This window comes from Ahaetulla prasina, chromosome 1 (genome assembly GCF_028640845.1).
Source record: "Ahaetulla prasina isolate Xishuangbanna chromosome 1, ASM2864084v1, whole genome shotgun sequence".
NCBI classification, from domain to species: Eukaryota; Metazoa; Chordata; class Lepidosauria; order Squamata; family Colubridae; genus Ahaetulla; species Ahaetulla prasina.
In genome coordinates this window covers 40,352,903-40,370,444 of record NC_080539.1, presented here as the reverse complement: position 1 = coordinate 40,370,444, position 17,542 = coordinate 40,352,903, and the positions used below count along the sequence as shown (strand labels likewise).

The window sequence follows — 17,542 nt, the reverse complement described above, 5'->3', positions numbered from 1 at the left end:
AATTCTAACTTTGTGAGATCTTTTTCTTTCATGAGAAATTGGAATTGATTCAGAGAAATGTGATGGAGAAATGCGATCGGAACTGTGCTGGGGCGACTGCATGCGTGCCTACAGAGAGGGCTATGCATGCCACATCTGGCACACATGCCATAGGTTCACCATCACAGTGATATCTCTTAATAGATTTATGCTGATATCACGACTGAAATGATACGTTTTTATGGGTTTATGGATAAGAGATGGGGGATTGGAAGAAGAGTTCACTTGTATTTTAAGAGAAGGTGATATTAAAATTGTTTATAGAAACATGATACATATTTCATCCAATTCAAAATTCATAACGTATGATTCTGTTACTAACTTTAGCAAGCATAGATCCTGAATAAGAATAACAAAGGAGAGCAAGAAATATTTTTACCTTTGTCAGTTTTATCTTCTGATGTATTTGCCAGAAGTGGAGCAGTGAGGACATGCATGCAATGATTGTAGAAAAAATTTAGAAATTCACTTTTCTCAGTTTTCTGGAACATAAATTAACAACACTGTAAAATATTTGAAGTTATGAAGCTCACAAATAGAATCAGTCATTTTACTCAATGTCTAATATTAATCTAAGTATCCTTTTGGTGTTCCCATTTTCTGATATGAGATAATCTGTTCTCTGCTCTAACACTTCAGTTACTCATTTTTATGCAAAAATTATTAATTCTTCTAGTACAATTAAAAAAAATTCAGGCTCTTACATTGTAGTTTTTGATAAATTCATTTGTTTATCTGGCTTAATCTTTAATACTATTATCATCTACTTTAAAGCAGCCTGCAAGCCATCTTGAAAGTGTCATAATGCAAAGGATTAAAATATTATTATTACATACATAAAATGCTGCCTCTGCAAAGGCAAAGAAACAGTGGACCACCAAGAAGGTTGCACAGGCTGACTACAGATAATGTCATGATAATGTAGCCACAATGATGCATTGGAATATCTGCAAGTAGTACCATTTGACTGCAAGCAAGAACTGATGGGAGCGCAAATAGACAAAGTAATAGAAAATGAAGAAGTTAATGTGCTCCAGGAGTTTAGAATTCAAACACACAAAAATCTGACTCGCAACACCTCAGATTTACAACTGTCGACAAGAAAGATAAAAAAGTCTGGACATGGCAGTACCTGGAGACAGCAGAATAGAAGAACTGGAGAAAATCACAAAATACAGGTAGTCCTTGACTTACAATTGTTCATTTAGTGATCATTCAAAGTTACAACAGCACTGAAAAAAGTGACATGACTATTTTTCACACTTATGATCACTGTAGCATCTCCATGGTTGCATGATCAAAATTCAGATGCTTGACAACTGACTCATATTTATGACAGTTACAATATCTCATGGTCATGTGATTACCTTTTGCAACCTTCTGACAAGCAAAATCAATGGGTAAGTCAGATTAATTTAGCATTCTGTTACTAATTTAACAACTGCAGTGATTCACTTAACAACTGTGGCAAGAAAAGCTGTAAAATGAGGCAAAACTCACTTTACAAATATCTCCCTTAGCCACAGAACTTTTGGGCTCAATTGTGGTCATAAGTCAAGGACTCATGTACAAAAACCTGCTAATAGAAGTAGACTGGCTGTGGCAAAAGAAAGCAAAGATGGTAGGCACCTTGGGTGAAATCTGGAGCACTCCTTAACATCATCAGCATTGACAAGATCACCATTAGTCAATTGCAACTTTACTTGGAACAGCTTACATGCTATGATGATATATTTAACATCACTGAACACCACCAGCCTATTCCAGGTCCTTGACAAGGCCTCAAAAGCAGTGGTGAAATCCGAACTGGTTTGCTGGCCGCGCATGCACACTGCACGCCAAACGCACTCTGCATGTGCATGCACAGTGTGCACCAAACACGTGCTTCGTGCTTGTGCATGCAGTACGCACCAAAAGGAGGCTTGGGAAGGTAAGTAGAAGTGGGGGGGGGGATCAGTTGTGACGCACGATTTAGCCGCTAGAAAGCAGGATTTCCTGCTTTCTAACAAAGCTAAACCCCGCTGCACAGCTGATCGTTGGAAATACCGCTTCGGAGGAACTGGTAGCTTTTTTTAACTACTGGTTTGCCCAAACTGGTAGCTAACTACCAGTTCACCCGAACCAGTAGCGTTTTAAACTGCTGGTTCAACCGAACTGGTAGCTAACTACAGGTCCGCCCGAACCGAACCGGTAACATTTCACCCCTGCTCAAAAGGTAGATTAAAATATCAAATCCAGTCTAAGCATCTGGCTGACTACGTGACAAACCATAATAATGGCAGCAATTCACAAATTAAACTGCCAATATTACTGTAAAACTGATTCGCTATGTGTCCCTCTTCCTAACTTTAGGAAATTGTTGATGTAAATTTGAGGGCATATATGAAGTACAGAATAGAAGAGGGACTTCCAGTTGACCTTCTGATGCTTTCAGTGCGAGATTTGCGACCTCTGTGGGTCCGTTCTGAGCTCTCCCTGTTGGGGGCTTCATTAGAAGCCAAAGGCACCTTGGAGGGATGTTGAAGCAAAGTGCCTTGCAGGTTGAGGGGAGCCGCATCTCCCCTCCCTGACTAGGAGCAGCGGCAGTTAAAATGGCTGCCAAGAAGCTGGGGAACAGCCAGAACCACAAGTTTGTGCAGGAATAGAGAAATGCTGAATGGTTTGTTGTCTGAGTAAGAAAAAATTTACAATATTGAAATGTATGATACTCAAACATCGTGCCATTCACACAATGATATGTATAAATTAAAAAAAATAATTTAAAAAACTTGATTAAAAAAACAAGAATAGAAGTAAAGGAGAAGCCCTGCTGCATAATTTTCAACTTGTGTAAAGATAAATATCAGCTAAACACTGTTAAAAATTACCTTATTTCTTAGTTTTCCAATGGATTACTACATAGAGATGGTAAATGTCACGTAGTAATTCAAATTTTGGACTAGAACTGGGGAAATCCATCTTCAAATTCCTATTTGGACATGGATCTCATTGGTACTTTAATCCAATTATGCGTCACAGTTTAGCTTGCTCAAAGGACTACTGAAATGAGTAGAATTGGGGCCTTTTACATTAAAATCCCAAATTATTTCTACTTTAAAATGTTTGCAGACCAGATTATGTAGCACTCTGGTCTGTAGACAATGACAAAATATGTGCTCACAGATATAACTTTCTATCTTTTTGGATCATGGACAGGAGACATTATTGTGGAAGAACTGCATCACCAAAGCATGACTTATAATCAAAGAAATAACTGGTCTATAAACATATGAATCAAACTTCTGAAATCTCTGTATACTACAATAATATAGATTGGGAGTATGCTATGTGGACCATTTTGAAAAATAAAGCTACAGAGAAAAAACATTTCAAAGAATATTTGCTCAAAATGTAAAATGTTCTAAGCAGTTTTTCAAAAGTTAACAAGTATGCTTAAAGTTTTTATTAAATGTGTGTTTTTTTTAGACAGTAAAGTTTCTTTACCCCTTTCCATTTTCTTACATTAGCTGTGGCCAACATGTTCTCAGGATCAATTAGAGTACGCAAGAGGCCCATTAATTGAACAGCACCCCCAAGTTCAGGATCAGTGTCACAAATCATTTGCTCAATGACTACATTTATGAGGAGGATATCCTGTAACAAACCAAAAACAAGTTATATCTTGCTTTCAAAAAATTAACAATGATATTAAAACTTCATAGCTCTCAAATATTTTGCACCCATATTCTGCCTAAAGATAACAATTTGATAACGATTTATTACAGGAAAGTTTTTTTTATGGAAATTTTGTATTAAAATAAACTTGTAGTGAAATGAACACTATACATCAGAGCTCTCAAACTTGTGGCTGGAAGGCTGGATGCATCCTGCGCTGGCCACGTTCACACCTGATTTAGGGGAAGAAAGTCCCGATATGTCACATGATGCCATGGGTTTGACAACCCTGCTATACATTGATGAAGTTTACTCTCTTAAGCGTATTTGTTTCCCTAGACAAATAATCCCCGACTTATGATTGTAATTGAGTTTAGAATTATAGTTGTAAATTGTAATGATCCTTATATGGGTTATTATGTGATTGTGATCAATTTTTACAATCTTTTTTTGTACTGGTTATTGTGAACACAACGATTAAGCAAACCCATCATTTGCTGTGGGTCATTTGCTTTGCCAGAAACTGGAAATAAACACCAGTTTCTTGGAAAATGTTGTAAATCAGTCACATGACTGTGGGATCATGCAAACAGCTATAAGTGGTTGATTACTGAGGACCCAAAATGTGGCCACATGACTACTGGAAGTTGCATTTTCTATAACACAGGGATATTCACAGGGAAGTCAGACTTGTGGCTCATACCCCTCATATTTTTGTTGGGACAGGATCCAGAGGACACCCTTTTTTTTGGACTATACATGATGAATAGAATCATTTTTGGTTTGATTCAGTTCCATACAATTATAATTACAAATGTAATTGCAATTGTAATTGGTAATAATCAACAATTTGAATTGGCCAGGAAGCCTTCTGGCAACCAATGCAGTGACCATAAAATAGTATTATTCTGGAATAGCAAATTTGAGCTGCCAGCAGCATGGTGGTATATTCTGTGCCAACTGATGTTTCCAGAGTCTTAAAATGACACTATTTTAGGATACATTACTGATGCATGAACTGAAAATGGCCAAAGGTCCCCCTGGCTAAGGCATCCAGTTAAAGCTCTAGCAGTAACTATGGGTTCAGGAGGACCCCCTTGATATGGACCTGATCTTCAGGATGAGCTTCACCGTGCAAAGAATCATCATCACAATCAATATTTTTGGAAAGCCTGTTTATTGGCAAATAGGACCTCTATGTTTCTTCCCATCTAGTCCCTCACTTTCTGAACTCTGGATGAAGATTTAAAACAGCAGCCCAGTTGGGATGATAATGACAGTATAGTAACATGATTGTAACATAATAACATGAAGAAGATAATAACATGAAATAGGGAAGGGCCTAGGGTTATTCAGAACAATGGTGGCGTAAACTCCGGATTTCATTACATGTGAACAAAATTGTAGATAACAGAAATATTAAACTAATAGAATAATTCCTGTTTAGTTCTTGCTTCTTGAAATTTGCTGGGACATTTGTATTATTAATTAAATTTATCTAAACAATGTATCATTTATTTAATTCATTATGTATCATTTATTTAATTCATTAAAAAACATGTAACCAAACAAAATAATTAAAACAAAACTATTAAAATACAAATAAAACACTTAAAAATTATAGTAACAAAAACATAGCCAAATGCATTCTAAACGTACATACAACTACTTAGTGGGCTTCACATTTCCATTTCATGGTTGCACATTAGTAAATCAAGGAGGTAAAATTAACTATTAAGCCTTCCAATCCATATTTTGCATCTATTTCCAGAAGCAGAGTCCCAGTAAGACAGAAAGTGACTGATTAAACAATACATTGTTTAAATGTATTGTTGAGACAACAAATCCATGTTTTTAGGAGTTGGAAGAACAAGATTACACAAGGAATAAATACTTTGTTTTGACAGAACAAGAACTTTGATTCTAGAAATGGCCACTATCTTTACTTATGGGATATAATATATATGTAAGAAAGTTGCATGGTTCTTACATCATCACTCTGCTGTGCTTCTTGCATTACAAATTCCCGAACCATAGATGGACTGAATTCTACCAGATAAGAAAATATGTCTGTAGCAGCAGATCTAACTTGTAAATCATCCATACCCTGAAATAAAAATCAGACCACTTAGTTAAAATGGAACATTTCTGGTAGATCATTAACTTTATAGAAAAATTCAAATGAAATGAAGACGTCAAATACTGGGGAGGGAAGGAAATAATTCAAGATACTGTGAGGCAATCAGTTTGGATCTAAAGACTTGGGGTCCTCCATCCGGCTATAAAACTTATATAATATATATGTAAGAAAGTTGCATGGTTCTTACATCATCACTCTGCTGTGCTTCTTGCATTACAAATTCCCGAACCATAGATGGACTGAATTCTACCAGATAAGAAAATATGTCTGTAGCAGCAGATCTAACTTGTAAATCATCCATACCCTGAAATAAAAATCAGACCACTTAGTTAAAATGGAACATTTCTGGTAGATCATTAACTTTATAGAAAAATTCAAATGAAATGAAGACGTCAAATACTGGGGAGGGAAGGAAATAATTCAAGATACTGTGAGGCAATCAGTTTGGATCTAAAGACTTGGGGTCCTCCATCCGGCTATAAAACTTATATAAATATATGCCATTTCACCTTGAATCTAAGGTCTTTCATAAGTGGTTATAACTTGCTCTACCAACCTGAAATTCCTTATATGGCATAAAGTTGAGCTTGTTTTGCTATTCAATTTATAATTATTACTGAAAATAATTTATTTACAGAACAAAGAAAATATTTATCGTATGTATGTATGTATGTATGTATGTATGTATGTATATGTATATATGTGTGTATATACACGTATATACATATACATACATATATATATGTATATATGTATACATATATGTATACATGTATATATGTATATATGTATATATATATACATACATATATATACATATATATATATACATATATATATTCATAGGTTTTCACAGGTATAGGTATGTAGGTCTTGGCATTTTCGGGTCTTTTCCCGTGTAAGTTTGAGAGTATCTTGGCGACGTTTCGACGAGGTCTCACTCATCATCCTCAGACTGGTGTCTTCGGCTTCATGCTTCTCGAGCAAAGAGTGGTCGGAGCTGCCATTTCTCTATAAATACTGGTGGGGAGGGTTGGTTGGCTGTGTGGTTGCATCTTGATTGGTAGATGGAGTGGGTGTTTGCAGAGTGGTCAAGGTGGGGCGTGTTGCTATGAGTAGGTTGGTTGGTTCTGTGGTTGCATCCTGATTGGTTGATGGAGTGGGTATTTGCTGATTGGCCGGCTGTTTAGTAGCATCCTGTGTGGGTGTGGTCCTGGTCTTTTGTTCCTGAGCTTTGGTGTTGTGGCCTCTGAAGTTCTGTGATGTGATGTCTGAGCAGATGGCTGTGATGCAGCATCCCAGGCCCTGGTTTGGCTCCGAGTCCGAGGTCTTTTCATGTGTTCCTGGTGTGTGTCAGCCTGCTTTGTGGGAGATCGGAGGGGGGCGCAGCAGCCAGTGGTGTCAGCATGGTCTGGCTTCTGGATGGTGGTTGTGTTTCGTCTGTGGGATGGGTTTGGGTTTGAATCTGGTGAGGATGATTGGTGGTGGCGTTGTGTGTTCTCCTGAGTCCGGGGTCAATTTTCGTGGCTGGGACTCGTTTGTTGACCAAGATGGGTTTCCAGATGTCTGGTAGGCGGGAGGTGTCGTCCTGTTTGTTCATATTGTGGGGGTGTTTCTCTATTTCAATGGCTTCCATAATTATTCTCTTGTTATAGTGTTCAGTTTTGGAGATTAATTTGGTTCCTTCAAAATCAATTTCGTGTCCTGTGGTTTTAAGGTGCTAAAAGGGAGGTGGTTTTTTTCTTCCTTTCTGACTGTGTTTTTGTGTTCTGCGATGCGTGCATTTATTTTTCTATTAGTTTGTCCACTGTATGTGGCTGGGCAGCTCAAGAAGCACGAAGCTGAAGACACCAGCCTGAAGATGATGAGTGAGACCTCGTCGAAACGTCGCCAAGATACTCTCAACCTTACACGGGAAAAGACCCAAAAATGCCAAGACCTACATACCTATACCCGTGAAAACCTACGAAAACAAATATCCCACCTCTATGGGGAGGAAACCTTCCGACTGACCAGGACCTATGAAAAACTCGAAGTCCAAAGAGCTACCATCCTATGCGACCTCACATTCCTACGCAACTGCCGAGACAAGAACGTGATCCCCACATCCTTCCAACTAAAATTCCATTCCAAAACCCCAGCCATTGAAAGGATCCTGAAAAGAACAGAATTAGCCCTGATCAAAAACGAACTCCACAGAAAAAGATTTCTACTAGACCAAACCAACAAGGACCTACTCACTCTGCACCTCAAACTCAGCAACAAAATCCACCCAGCACTCTGGGACAAATCTAAACAACTAGCCATCTGAAGAGCCGAAACAGAAACCTCCCAGAAGACAGACACACACATCAACAAACTCCACAGACCAGAAAAACGCCAGAAGCCCAACCCCCCTCCACAGCAATTCATGAAACAAACAGTACACAACATATCAGACAGGACCCTCACCATAGCAGAAACCAATGTTCTCTCCAAAGGATTCAACTTTGCAGTCGCCCCCAAATGCATCCCCACTGAAAACATTATGTGGAGTTGAAGCTAGCCTAACCAAAATCAACCCAGATGAAGCCAACAAAATCAGACTTGAAGTCACAACGTCCTCTGCTCCAGCAACCCACCCAGAAGCAATTTACAAGAAGAACAAAAAGCACTCACCAACTTGAGCAAAGACAATAACATAATCATTCTCCCTGCAGACAAAAGCAACGCCACAATGGTGATGAACACATCTGACTACCAATCCAAACTATCCAACCTACTTCAAGACCCTGCTTACAAACCTCTAAACACGGACCCCACCACCTACCTGGAAAAAACCACCAAATCCAAAATAAAAGCCTCTCCCATTAGTGAAGAGATCCAGCAAAGAATCATCCCCAGAGAGAAATAATCCAGATGCCCCAAGTTTTATGGTCTCCCGAAGATACACAAAGAAGGAACACCACTCAGACCCATAGTCAGCTCCATAGGCTCACCTCTACAAAATCTCGCCAAATTCCTTGCCAAACAACTTCAGCCCTATGCAGAATCCATCACCTCACAAGTACAAAACTCATTCCACTTCATAGAAACAATAAAGAAACAAAACCTACAACCCAGCGACCTACTCGTGAGCTTCGATGTCATATCCCTCTTTACCAAAGTACCGATTAAAGAAGCCTTGACAGCTATCCAAAACAAATACAACCCACCCAAACCAACACATACTTCATCCATAACGGACAAAGATACAAACAGATAGAAGGAGCACCCATGGGATCACCCCTCTCACCTGTCATCGCAAACCTATACATGGAATACTTTGAAACCAACACTTTAGATAAATCTGAACTCAAACCCAAACTCTGGCTTAGATACGTAGATGACACTTTCGTAATTTGGCCACATGGAAAGGAGAAACTGGACAACTGCCTCACACATCTCAACAGCCTACACCTCAAAATACAATTCACTATGGAAATAGAAGCCAACAACTAACTCCCCTTTCTGGACGTCCTAATCTACAAAAAACCCAATGGCTCCCTAGGACACAGCATCTACCAGAAAAAAAACCACACCAACCGCTACTTAAACGCACAATCACATCACCACCCTGCACAGATCAGCTCCATAGCCAAGACTGTCATCTCCAGGACCAAACGCCTAGCCGACAAAGACCACCTGAAAACTGAATTACACACTCTCACAAACGTATTAATCTCCAACGGATACCAAAGAAACACAATTACCAGCCTAATCCAAAGGGAGACACCGCCCAAGAACTAAGACACAGAACAAGACAACGGCATAGCCCTCCTCCCATACATCAAAGGCACCACAGATAAAATCAGCAAAATTCTCCACAAACACAACATCAAGATAGCCTTCTGCACAGAACAAAATATAGCCAACATCTTAAGAAACCCCAAAGACAAGATCCAGCTAGAAAACCTAGGAGTCTATGAAATACCATGAAAAATCTGCCCAGCCACATACATTGGACAAACTAATAGGAGAATAAATGCACTCATCGCAGAACACAAAAACGCAGTCAGAAAAGAAGAAAAACCTCCTCCCTTTTCCAGCACCTTAAAACCACAGGACACAAAATTGATTTTGAACGAACCAAATTAATCTCCAAAACTGAACACTATAACAAGAGAATAATTATGGAAGCCATTGAAATAGAGAAACACCCCCACAATATGAACGAACGGGACAACACCTCCCGCCTACCAGACATCTGGAAACCAGCCTTGGTCAACAAACGAGTCCCAGCCACGAAAATTGACCCCGGACTCAGGAGAACACACAACGCCACCACCAATCATCCTCACCAGATTCAAACCCAAACCCATCCCACAGATGAAACACAACCACCATCCAGAAGCCAGACCATGCTGACACCACTGGCTGCTGCGCCCCCCTCCGATCCCCACACAAAGCAGGCTGACACACACCAGGAACACATGACAGGACCTCGGACTCGGAGCCAAACCAGGGCCCGGGGTGCTGCATCACAGCCATCTGCTCAAGATATCACATCACAGTTCTTCAGAGGCCACAACACCAAAGCTCAGGAACGAAAGACCAGGACCACACCAACACAGGATGCTAGGAAACAGCCGACCAATCTGCAAACACCCACCCCATCTACTAATCAGGATGCAACCACAGAGCCAACCAACCCGCTCACAGCAACATGCCCCACCTCGACCAATCTGCAAGCACCCACTCCATCTACCAATCAAGATGCAACCACACAGCCAACCAACCCGCTCACAGCAACACTACCCACCTCCCCACCAGTATTTATAGAGAAACGGCAGCTCCGACCACTCTTTGCTCGAGAAGCACGAAGCCGAAGACACCAGCCTGATGATGATGAGTGAGACCTCGTCGAAACGTCACCAAGATACTCTCAACCTTACACAGGAAAAGACCCGAATACGCCAAGACCTACATACCTATACCCGTGAAAACCTATGAAAACGTATATGCATATGTATATGTATATGTATATCTATATGAGAGGGACAGACAGAGAGTGAGCCATGGAGATGACCCTGTAGGGAATACTCAGAAACTATTAATAGAAACAATTGTTTTAACCATTCAGTCATGTTCGACTCTTGGAGACTTTATAGGCAAGTGCTCTCCATGCTACCTGTCATGCACAACATTTTTAGTTGTTGGATGTTCATCTTTGTATCAGTTTTGATGTTATCAAGCCAGTATGTTTTTTGCTTGCCTCTACTTCTTGTTCCACTAACCATTCCTAGCATCACTGACTTCTATTTGCATGCATGACATGGCCAAAGTAAATCAGATATAATTTTGTGATTTTGACTTTTAATGATGTGTCTGGTTTTATACAATTCATCAACCATGTCAGTCCGAAGCTCACCCAGATAAAGAGAGAGAGTCATGGAAAGCAATGGTGAACTACCCTGCAAAAAACAAACAACAATCTCACCAGAACACTTTATGGCAATGACTCAGAAACAAAAGAAGCAGCAATTTTTTAGCCCTGGGAAAGGAAATATTGATAGGAAGAGGTTCATGTTGGTTCCTCCCTGATTGTGAGCTATCAAAGGGAGAAAATGTAAAACAGAAGCAACTTAGCAAGATTCTTTACTATCAATAAAATATAATACAGTTTATGCCACTTTCTGTGGAGTCACAGAATCACTGTGACTCCACTTGATCTGATCTAACTTGTTAGGCTGGCATTTCAAACATGTCCCCCCAAATTTGATGTGCATATCCACACATACACTGCATATTAGGTACATTTTAATTATTACAGATGAAAGTCAAAGTTCAGATGTCTGCTCAGTATTTAAATTAGTATGTAAATATTTATATATATATTATATAGCCATCTATCTTATGTTAAACTCTCGGAGGCTTCCAAACAACAAATACCCAGAATCATTTGCTATGAGATGGGTGGCAAATAAATTCAATAAATAAATAAAATTAAAGTATCAATAAAAATCAGCTTAATACAGTCCATTTATCTATTAAAACCATAAACTTTTAAAAGGCACCAAAATTAAGCTTTCAATATCACTAAATTTCTCATTCTACCCCAACATTTATGCAGAATATGCAAATATGCAGAGTAACTCTGAACTGTATCTATTTCAAACGATAAGTACACACTGGAGAATGATATCCTTGTAAGCAAACGTACAACATGTCTTGCCTGGAATTCAACTTACCATTACTATTTCAAGAGCAGGAAGAATTCCTAATTTTGCCAACGTTTTGAAAAAGGTGTCTCTGTTTTGAGGCTGTAATGTCTGAGAAAATGCACAGAACTCTTTGAAAAAATTAACCTGCACCAAGTGAAAGAAAAGATTTATATAAGGAAAAAAGTACACTGCTGATAGTTTAAATGAGCACAGAACCTATATTGTACGACACTGTACTCAGCTAAAAGAGTATACTTTTCTTTAGGAAATATAGGTAAAAGTACTAATTTAGTGAAATGTTATTGCCTTTTTTTCATTATTTCTTCTCCAAAACACATCAGAATATTGTTTTTAGATCCAAATGGTATCTGAAACTACTGAATGAATACTTATCTTATTCATTAAGTTTCTTATGCTTTTAATGTATTATGAATTACAGGGACCTACTTATTCCAATATTTTGAATTAAAAAATCCTGACAAAGCTACAGAACTACCTATTTGTTGACCTCACATTTCTGTAAATCAGCCCCAAAACAATCAAACCAAACCAATGTAGAACTGAAGTCCTGTGTGCCATGTCATGATATTTGTAGGCACTCACCCAGAGTCCCTCTCTGAGGGAGATGGGCAGTTTTAAAATGTAATAAATTTTAAAAAATAAAGCAGTCATAAGTATAATCTTTCCACACACATGGAGGAGCTAGCTGAACAATCAGAAGAATTTCAGAGTTAAATCTACAAATGAACTTACCAGTTCACGTCTTTTGTCATCATCAGTAGCTTCATCAGTTAGCTGTGCAAAAACTTCAGACAAAAATTTTTCATCTTCCTGTAGAATATTGTAATGTATAGTTTCAACACAAAGCTCACTATTTTAAGAATTAGAATGTAAAATAAGATTTATTTTCTCCAATTAGTTCATTTTGTGTGCCACTAAAGTTATACATTTTTATGTTTTATTTTTACTATAATTTCATATCACAGCTTTACAAATGTTTCTTTTCAGCCTCATTGTAAATGGTAAATTTACATTTTACAGTTATAGATGCTTCATTTGATGTAAAATAACACTGCATGTGAATAATATTGTAATTAACAATAAGTAATTCTCTAAATCATGAAGATCAGTTTACTCTGAAATGGTACAAGTACTGTAGTTAGCGTAAGATATTTTCAAATAGCCACAATCTACTGAAATTCATATCATTATCCCGTTGATTACAATCCCTAGTTAAATAATTAGAATGGCAAGAGAAAGCAGGATTCTAAACTGCCTGAAGAGCTTAAGAATGTAAAGTAAACTCCCTGCTTCACACTTTGTGTGGCATGTATAAAATGATGGAGCCAGGCAACAGTGATATGGTTACGAGGAGAGCCATTCTGATTTTTGAATAAGCTTGAACTAAATGCCTATTTTATGCCTCATCACTATTTTAAACAGATAGGTAAGAATTGCTATTATAACTTCCCTAACCCTAAAATTGTGTGCATCAGAAATTGAGGGATGGGGGAAGATGGAAAGGTCCTCATAAGCAAATGCAGATTCAATAGTTATTTTACTAATCTTAAGTATACGCACAATTGATTTACCCTAGCTCAAAGGTATAGAATATCTAGAAATAATAGTGATTTGTATTAAATGTCTTAATAATTCTAGTAGTAAATTTAACCTGTATTGGGAGTCTAACTTGTAATGACTATACTAAGATTTAGAGAAAGAAGTTTTATGCACAGTTGAAGTAATCACAAACTATTCTTAAATGAAGGCACATGATTACTTTTAATTAACATATTATATATATGAATTAATCTCATTTTTTTCTAGCATATCAATCCTGCCCATCTCCACATTTATGGTAGCTATGCTACTGTTATAAGCACAAGATCAATATAATCTTGCCAAACAGGTACAGGTGAAATATACTTTGGAACTGGGGAAGGTAGTAGTACAAAAAATAAGTCACTATTTCCTTCTTCCCACTATAACGTTTCTCAAATGTCCCTCTTTCTCATCCTTCCTGCTTCAACAATAAGTTTGCAAATTAGTTACTGTCTTGTTGATCCCTGAGAAATGTGTCATGCAAAACAGTCATGACTACTACAGTCAGTAGGCTGCATTTCTAAATATTCCCTCCCCAATTAAGAGTTAACATGTGTCAAAAACTTCATAATCATGACACATCCTTTTATCAAAATATCTAGCCTAGAAGTTCTAACTAGTTGACACAAAGAATAATTATTGTAGCTCCCCCATATTTTGAAGAACACTGCACAACTCAAACTGATATTTTTAGAAAAGGAATTCTGGAGGTACAGTCTGTTCTCTTTATTGCTTCATGGTTACACAGTTAATAATATAACAGTAGTTTGTGTGTGAAGTTGTTAAGCTTGTGTCATAGTTTCTATAAATCAGTTAATACCGTACCACAAAAAGACAAAATGTACTCTCTCTATAACTTTACCATCATATCACATCACATTAATAGATTATTTCTATTTTAGTTACAGATTGTACTTCTGAATATATAGCTATGTTGCCCTGTTATTAAGAAGCAAAACATAACCTTAAAATATTTTGGTTATTCAGTTTTTTCCTTTTGCTTTATTATTAATAAAAAGTTTTAGATGTGGTGGAAATTGAGAAAAACTACTGTCTATCCTCCACCAGGCCAATGTTTTGTAATAATCACAGTAAAATGAGCTTTAATTTCGCATTTCAGCACAAAAGGAAAATATTTTAACTTAATAAGGAAGAGACTGGTAGAAGTTAGATCTCCTTAGTTGCTAAATTCAAAATGGAACTGCATTGTGAAAAGTGCTTTCATTTTATTGCTGTCCAGAATTTGGTTTGGATCTGGATTACCATAATTCATTTCTATGCATTTGAATTGAAACATCTTTATGAATCCTCCTGCTTCTGAATGACTATTTTATATACAATATAAGGGCCACTGTATTACAGCTTTCTCTACAAATTGCTGAATGCTTTATTTTTTTGAAAGATCCTAGCTATGCATATTATATATAGTTTATTGCCACTCTAGCATTGTTCATGCTCCCAGGTAACGTAACGATTCATCCAACTTGTTTTCCTTTCTGAAGCAGTGTTGTAGAGCAGGCAGTAACAAAACACACAAATTCATATGGTTGCAGTAGTGCTAACATGGCCAGAAATAAAGGAACTGTTTTCACAACATAGTTGTTGACAAGTATAAAAATTTATCTTAGGTGGGTAGGATAATGTGGGTAAAATAATCTTTGAAAATGTGAGGGGGCGGAAAGGAAGAACAGTAAGGCAGTACTGTAACACTAAAAGATTGCCTAGCCTATACCATTTACAATACATGTATCACATACTCAGAAGTTTATCAGAATTAGTGCTTTATTATTAAACTGTTATTAAAAACAAACCTTAGAAATCAAGAACTAGACACAATATTAAATATCTGCAAATCTAAAACTTCATTAAAACATTACCCAAGAGCAGTATGACACCACTCTGAAAAAGCCAAGTCAGCTCAAATGGCATTGTGATACTTCAACAGAATGCTTTAACTAAAACAAAAATAACTATTACACAAGTAAAAAAGCTACTAAGGAGCAAATTGGAAACTGAACGACACAATAACATCCATAGCTTGTTAAGAGAACCATGACAAAACATTGTCACTACAGCTTGATGCAAAAAGACCAAATGATCTGAAAAATCAAGCAAGCTAAATATTTTTAAAGTTATGTTTTATCATGCTCAGAATTCAGGTTATCAGTACATGCTAAAATGTTGTAGTCCAATTTATTTTGGTGACCTTGTACTAGATGAACTACAATTTTATCTGCTGAATACTGAACTATCATATACTTAAAATAAGCTAATCCAATAATTATAGTAGAATGAATGATAAATGAAAGTTTTAAAAAAGCAGCATTTGTTGCATCACCAGATTTACTATGAAGTATGACAGTCATTTGTTGATTCAGAAGGAATAATAACTACAAAATACTTTCTAGTGATTTTAATTCTTCATGTTACAATGTTTAACAATCACCCCAATCTGAAATCTCAGGTTGCATTTTGTCCCTTCCTTGAAATCTTCAATGAATCCCCAGAGTTGTAAAACTGTCATTCTGCTGTAACTGATGTGAAAATATTAAATCTATTTTGAATAATTACAATAATAGCATTTAACTAATTTCACAACACTGAAATGATTTTTTATTTTTTCTCCTAGTCTTTATACCCTTTTGGAGCAAGGTATCAAGAATCTCATTAAAGGCCAAATGCAGAATTAATTCTCTAAAAGTTCTTTGAAAGATCTAATTATGTAATAGGCTTTGCATACAAAATATCCATTTTCAATTCCTATGCAGTTTTGGAAAATCTTCTATCTGAAGCTCAAAAGAATCATTATCCATTAACCCAGATGATACTGATCTAGGTAAACCAGTAATTTCACTTAATACAAAGCAAGTTTTTTCCTATTTAATTCTTCACCAATTTAGCTTCAACTCAATTTCTTCCTTCAGTCACCCACTATGACATGTTGAATATGCATACATGCACAAAGGAAAAAAACCTGAGTAAAAGTAAAAGCATATAATGGAATATTATAATCAGACTGAGGATACTTACAATAATAACTCAGTTCAACTTCTTATTTCCTCAGCTCTTTTCCAATTGGTTTTTATAAGAGATACTGTTTATTTTAAAATGCCAGTAGTTTATTTTTCCCCCTCTTCCCACCTCTCTCCATTTTTCATTTTATGTTGTCTTTTTCTGACTGTAAGCCTATGGACAAGGATTAACTTGTATTTACTATATCAGGCTAGCAGTTCTAAGAGTCTTTTTGCTGAACACTATGGTAAAAAATACTTTAAATAAATAAATATCAGGTGAACAATCCCAGAAAACTCTTAATGTACTAGATCATGTAATTGTTTACTTAATCAATTAATCACAACACATTTCTGAGCAGTCTTAAGATAATTCAGTCCACTTCTTCCTTTTCAGTGAACCTGCTGGATTTCATTGGACTCAAAATATTTCACACTGAATTGAATTTAAACTATTGTTTAAGGAGGTGGGAGTGCAAATTCTATCCAAATTCTTATCTCTGACAAATTTTACCCAGAGTTTAACTGAATAACATACAGCCAATAGCTATGGCAGTAGCTAAACTTTGGCAATGCTACCATCACAACACAATATTTTAGAACTATATCTATATAAGTCTAATTCAGCATTATCGTCTAGATTTGCACCTGTGATACCATTTAGAAAGCAAACAGGGACAATAAAATACTTACAGATGACAAAATGTTGTCATATTAATCTGCTTCATCAGGTTCATCAAAATAAGAAACAATAACTAGCAAATATGTAGGGTCTATATGTGTTACTACCACCATAACTGAAGTGAGCCTTGTTCCAAATATACTCACTGTCAACAATACAACTGAAATAATTGGGAAGCCCAACAAGAGCTTAAATGTATTTTGCATACATAAGGTTCTTGGGATGCTGAATT

At 36.9% G+C, this 17,542-nt stretch overlaps 1 protein-coding gene across 2 annotated transcripts in view; it reads right to left on the bottom strand.

Annotated features, from left to right (window-relative positions):
- Window positions 1-17,542, bottom strand: part of PPP4R3B (protein phosphatase 4 regulatory subunit 3B) — a 51,196-nt gene that overhangs the window by 23,916 nt on the left and 9,738 nt on the right. The window contains exons 5-9 of one of the 2 annotated variants that reach the window (XM_058164916.1): window positions 12,769-12,846; window positions 12,043-12,159; window positions 6,021-6,137; window positions 3,523-3,672; window positions 419-521 (exon numbers count right to left, since the gene is read on the bottom strand). In XM_058164916.1, coding sequence (XP_058020899.1) covers window positions 419-521; window positions 3,523-3,672; window positions 6,021-6,137; window positions 12,043-12,159; window positions 12,769-12,846 — 565 coding nt within the window. The remainder of the gene's footprint in view (window positions 1-418; window positions 522-3,522; window positions 3,673-6,020; window positions 6,138-12,042; window positions 12,160-12,768; window positions 12,847-17,542) is intronic. The other variant, XM_058164917.1, reaches the window with a different exon arrangement.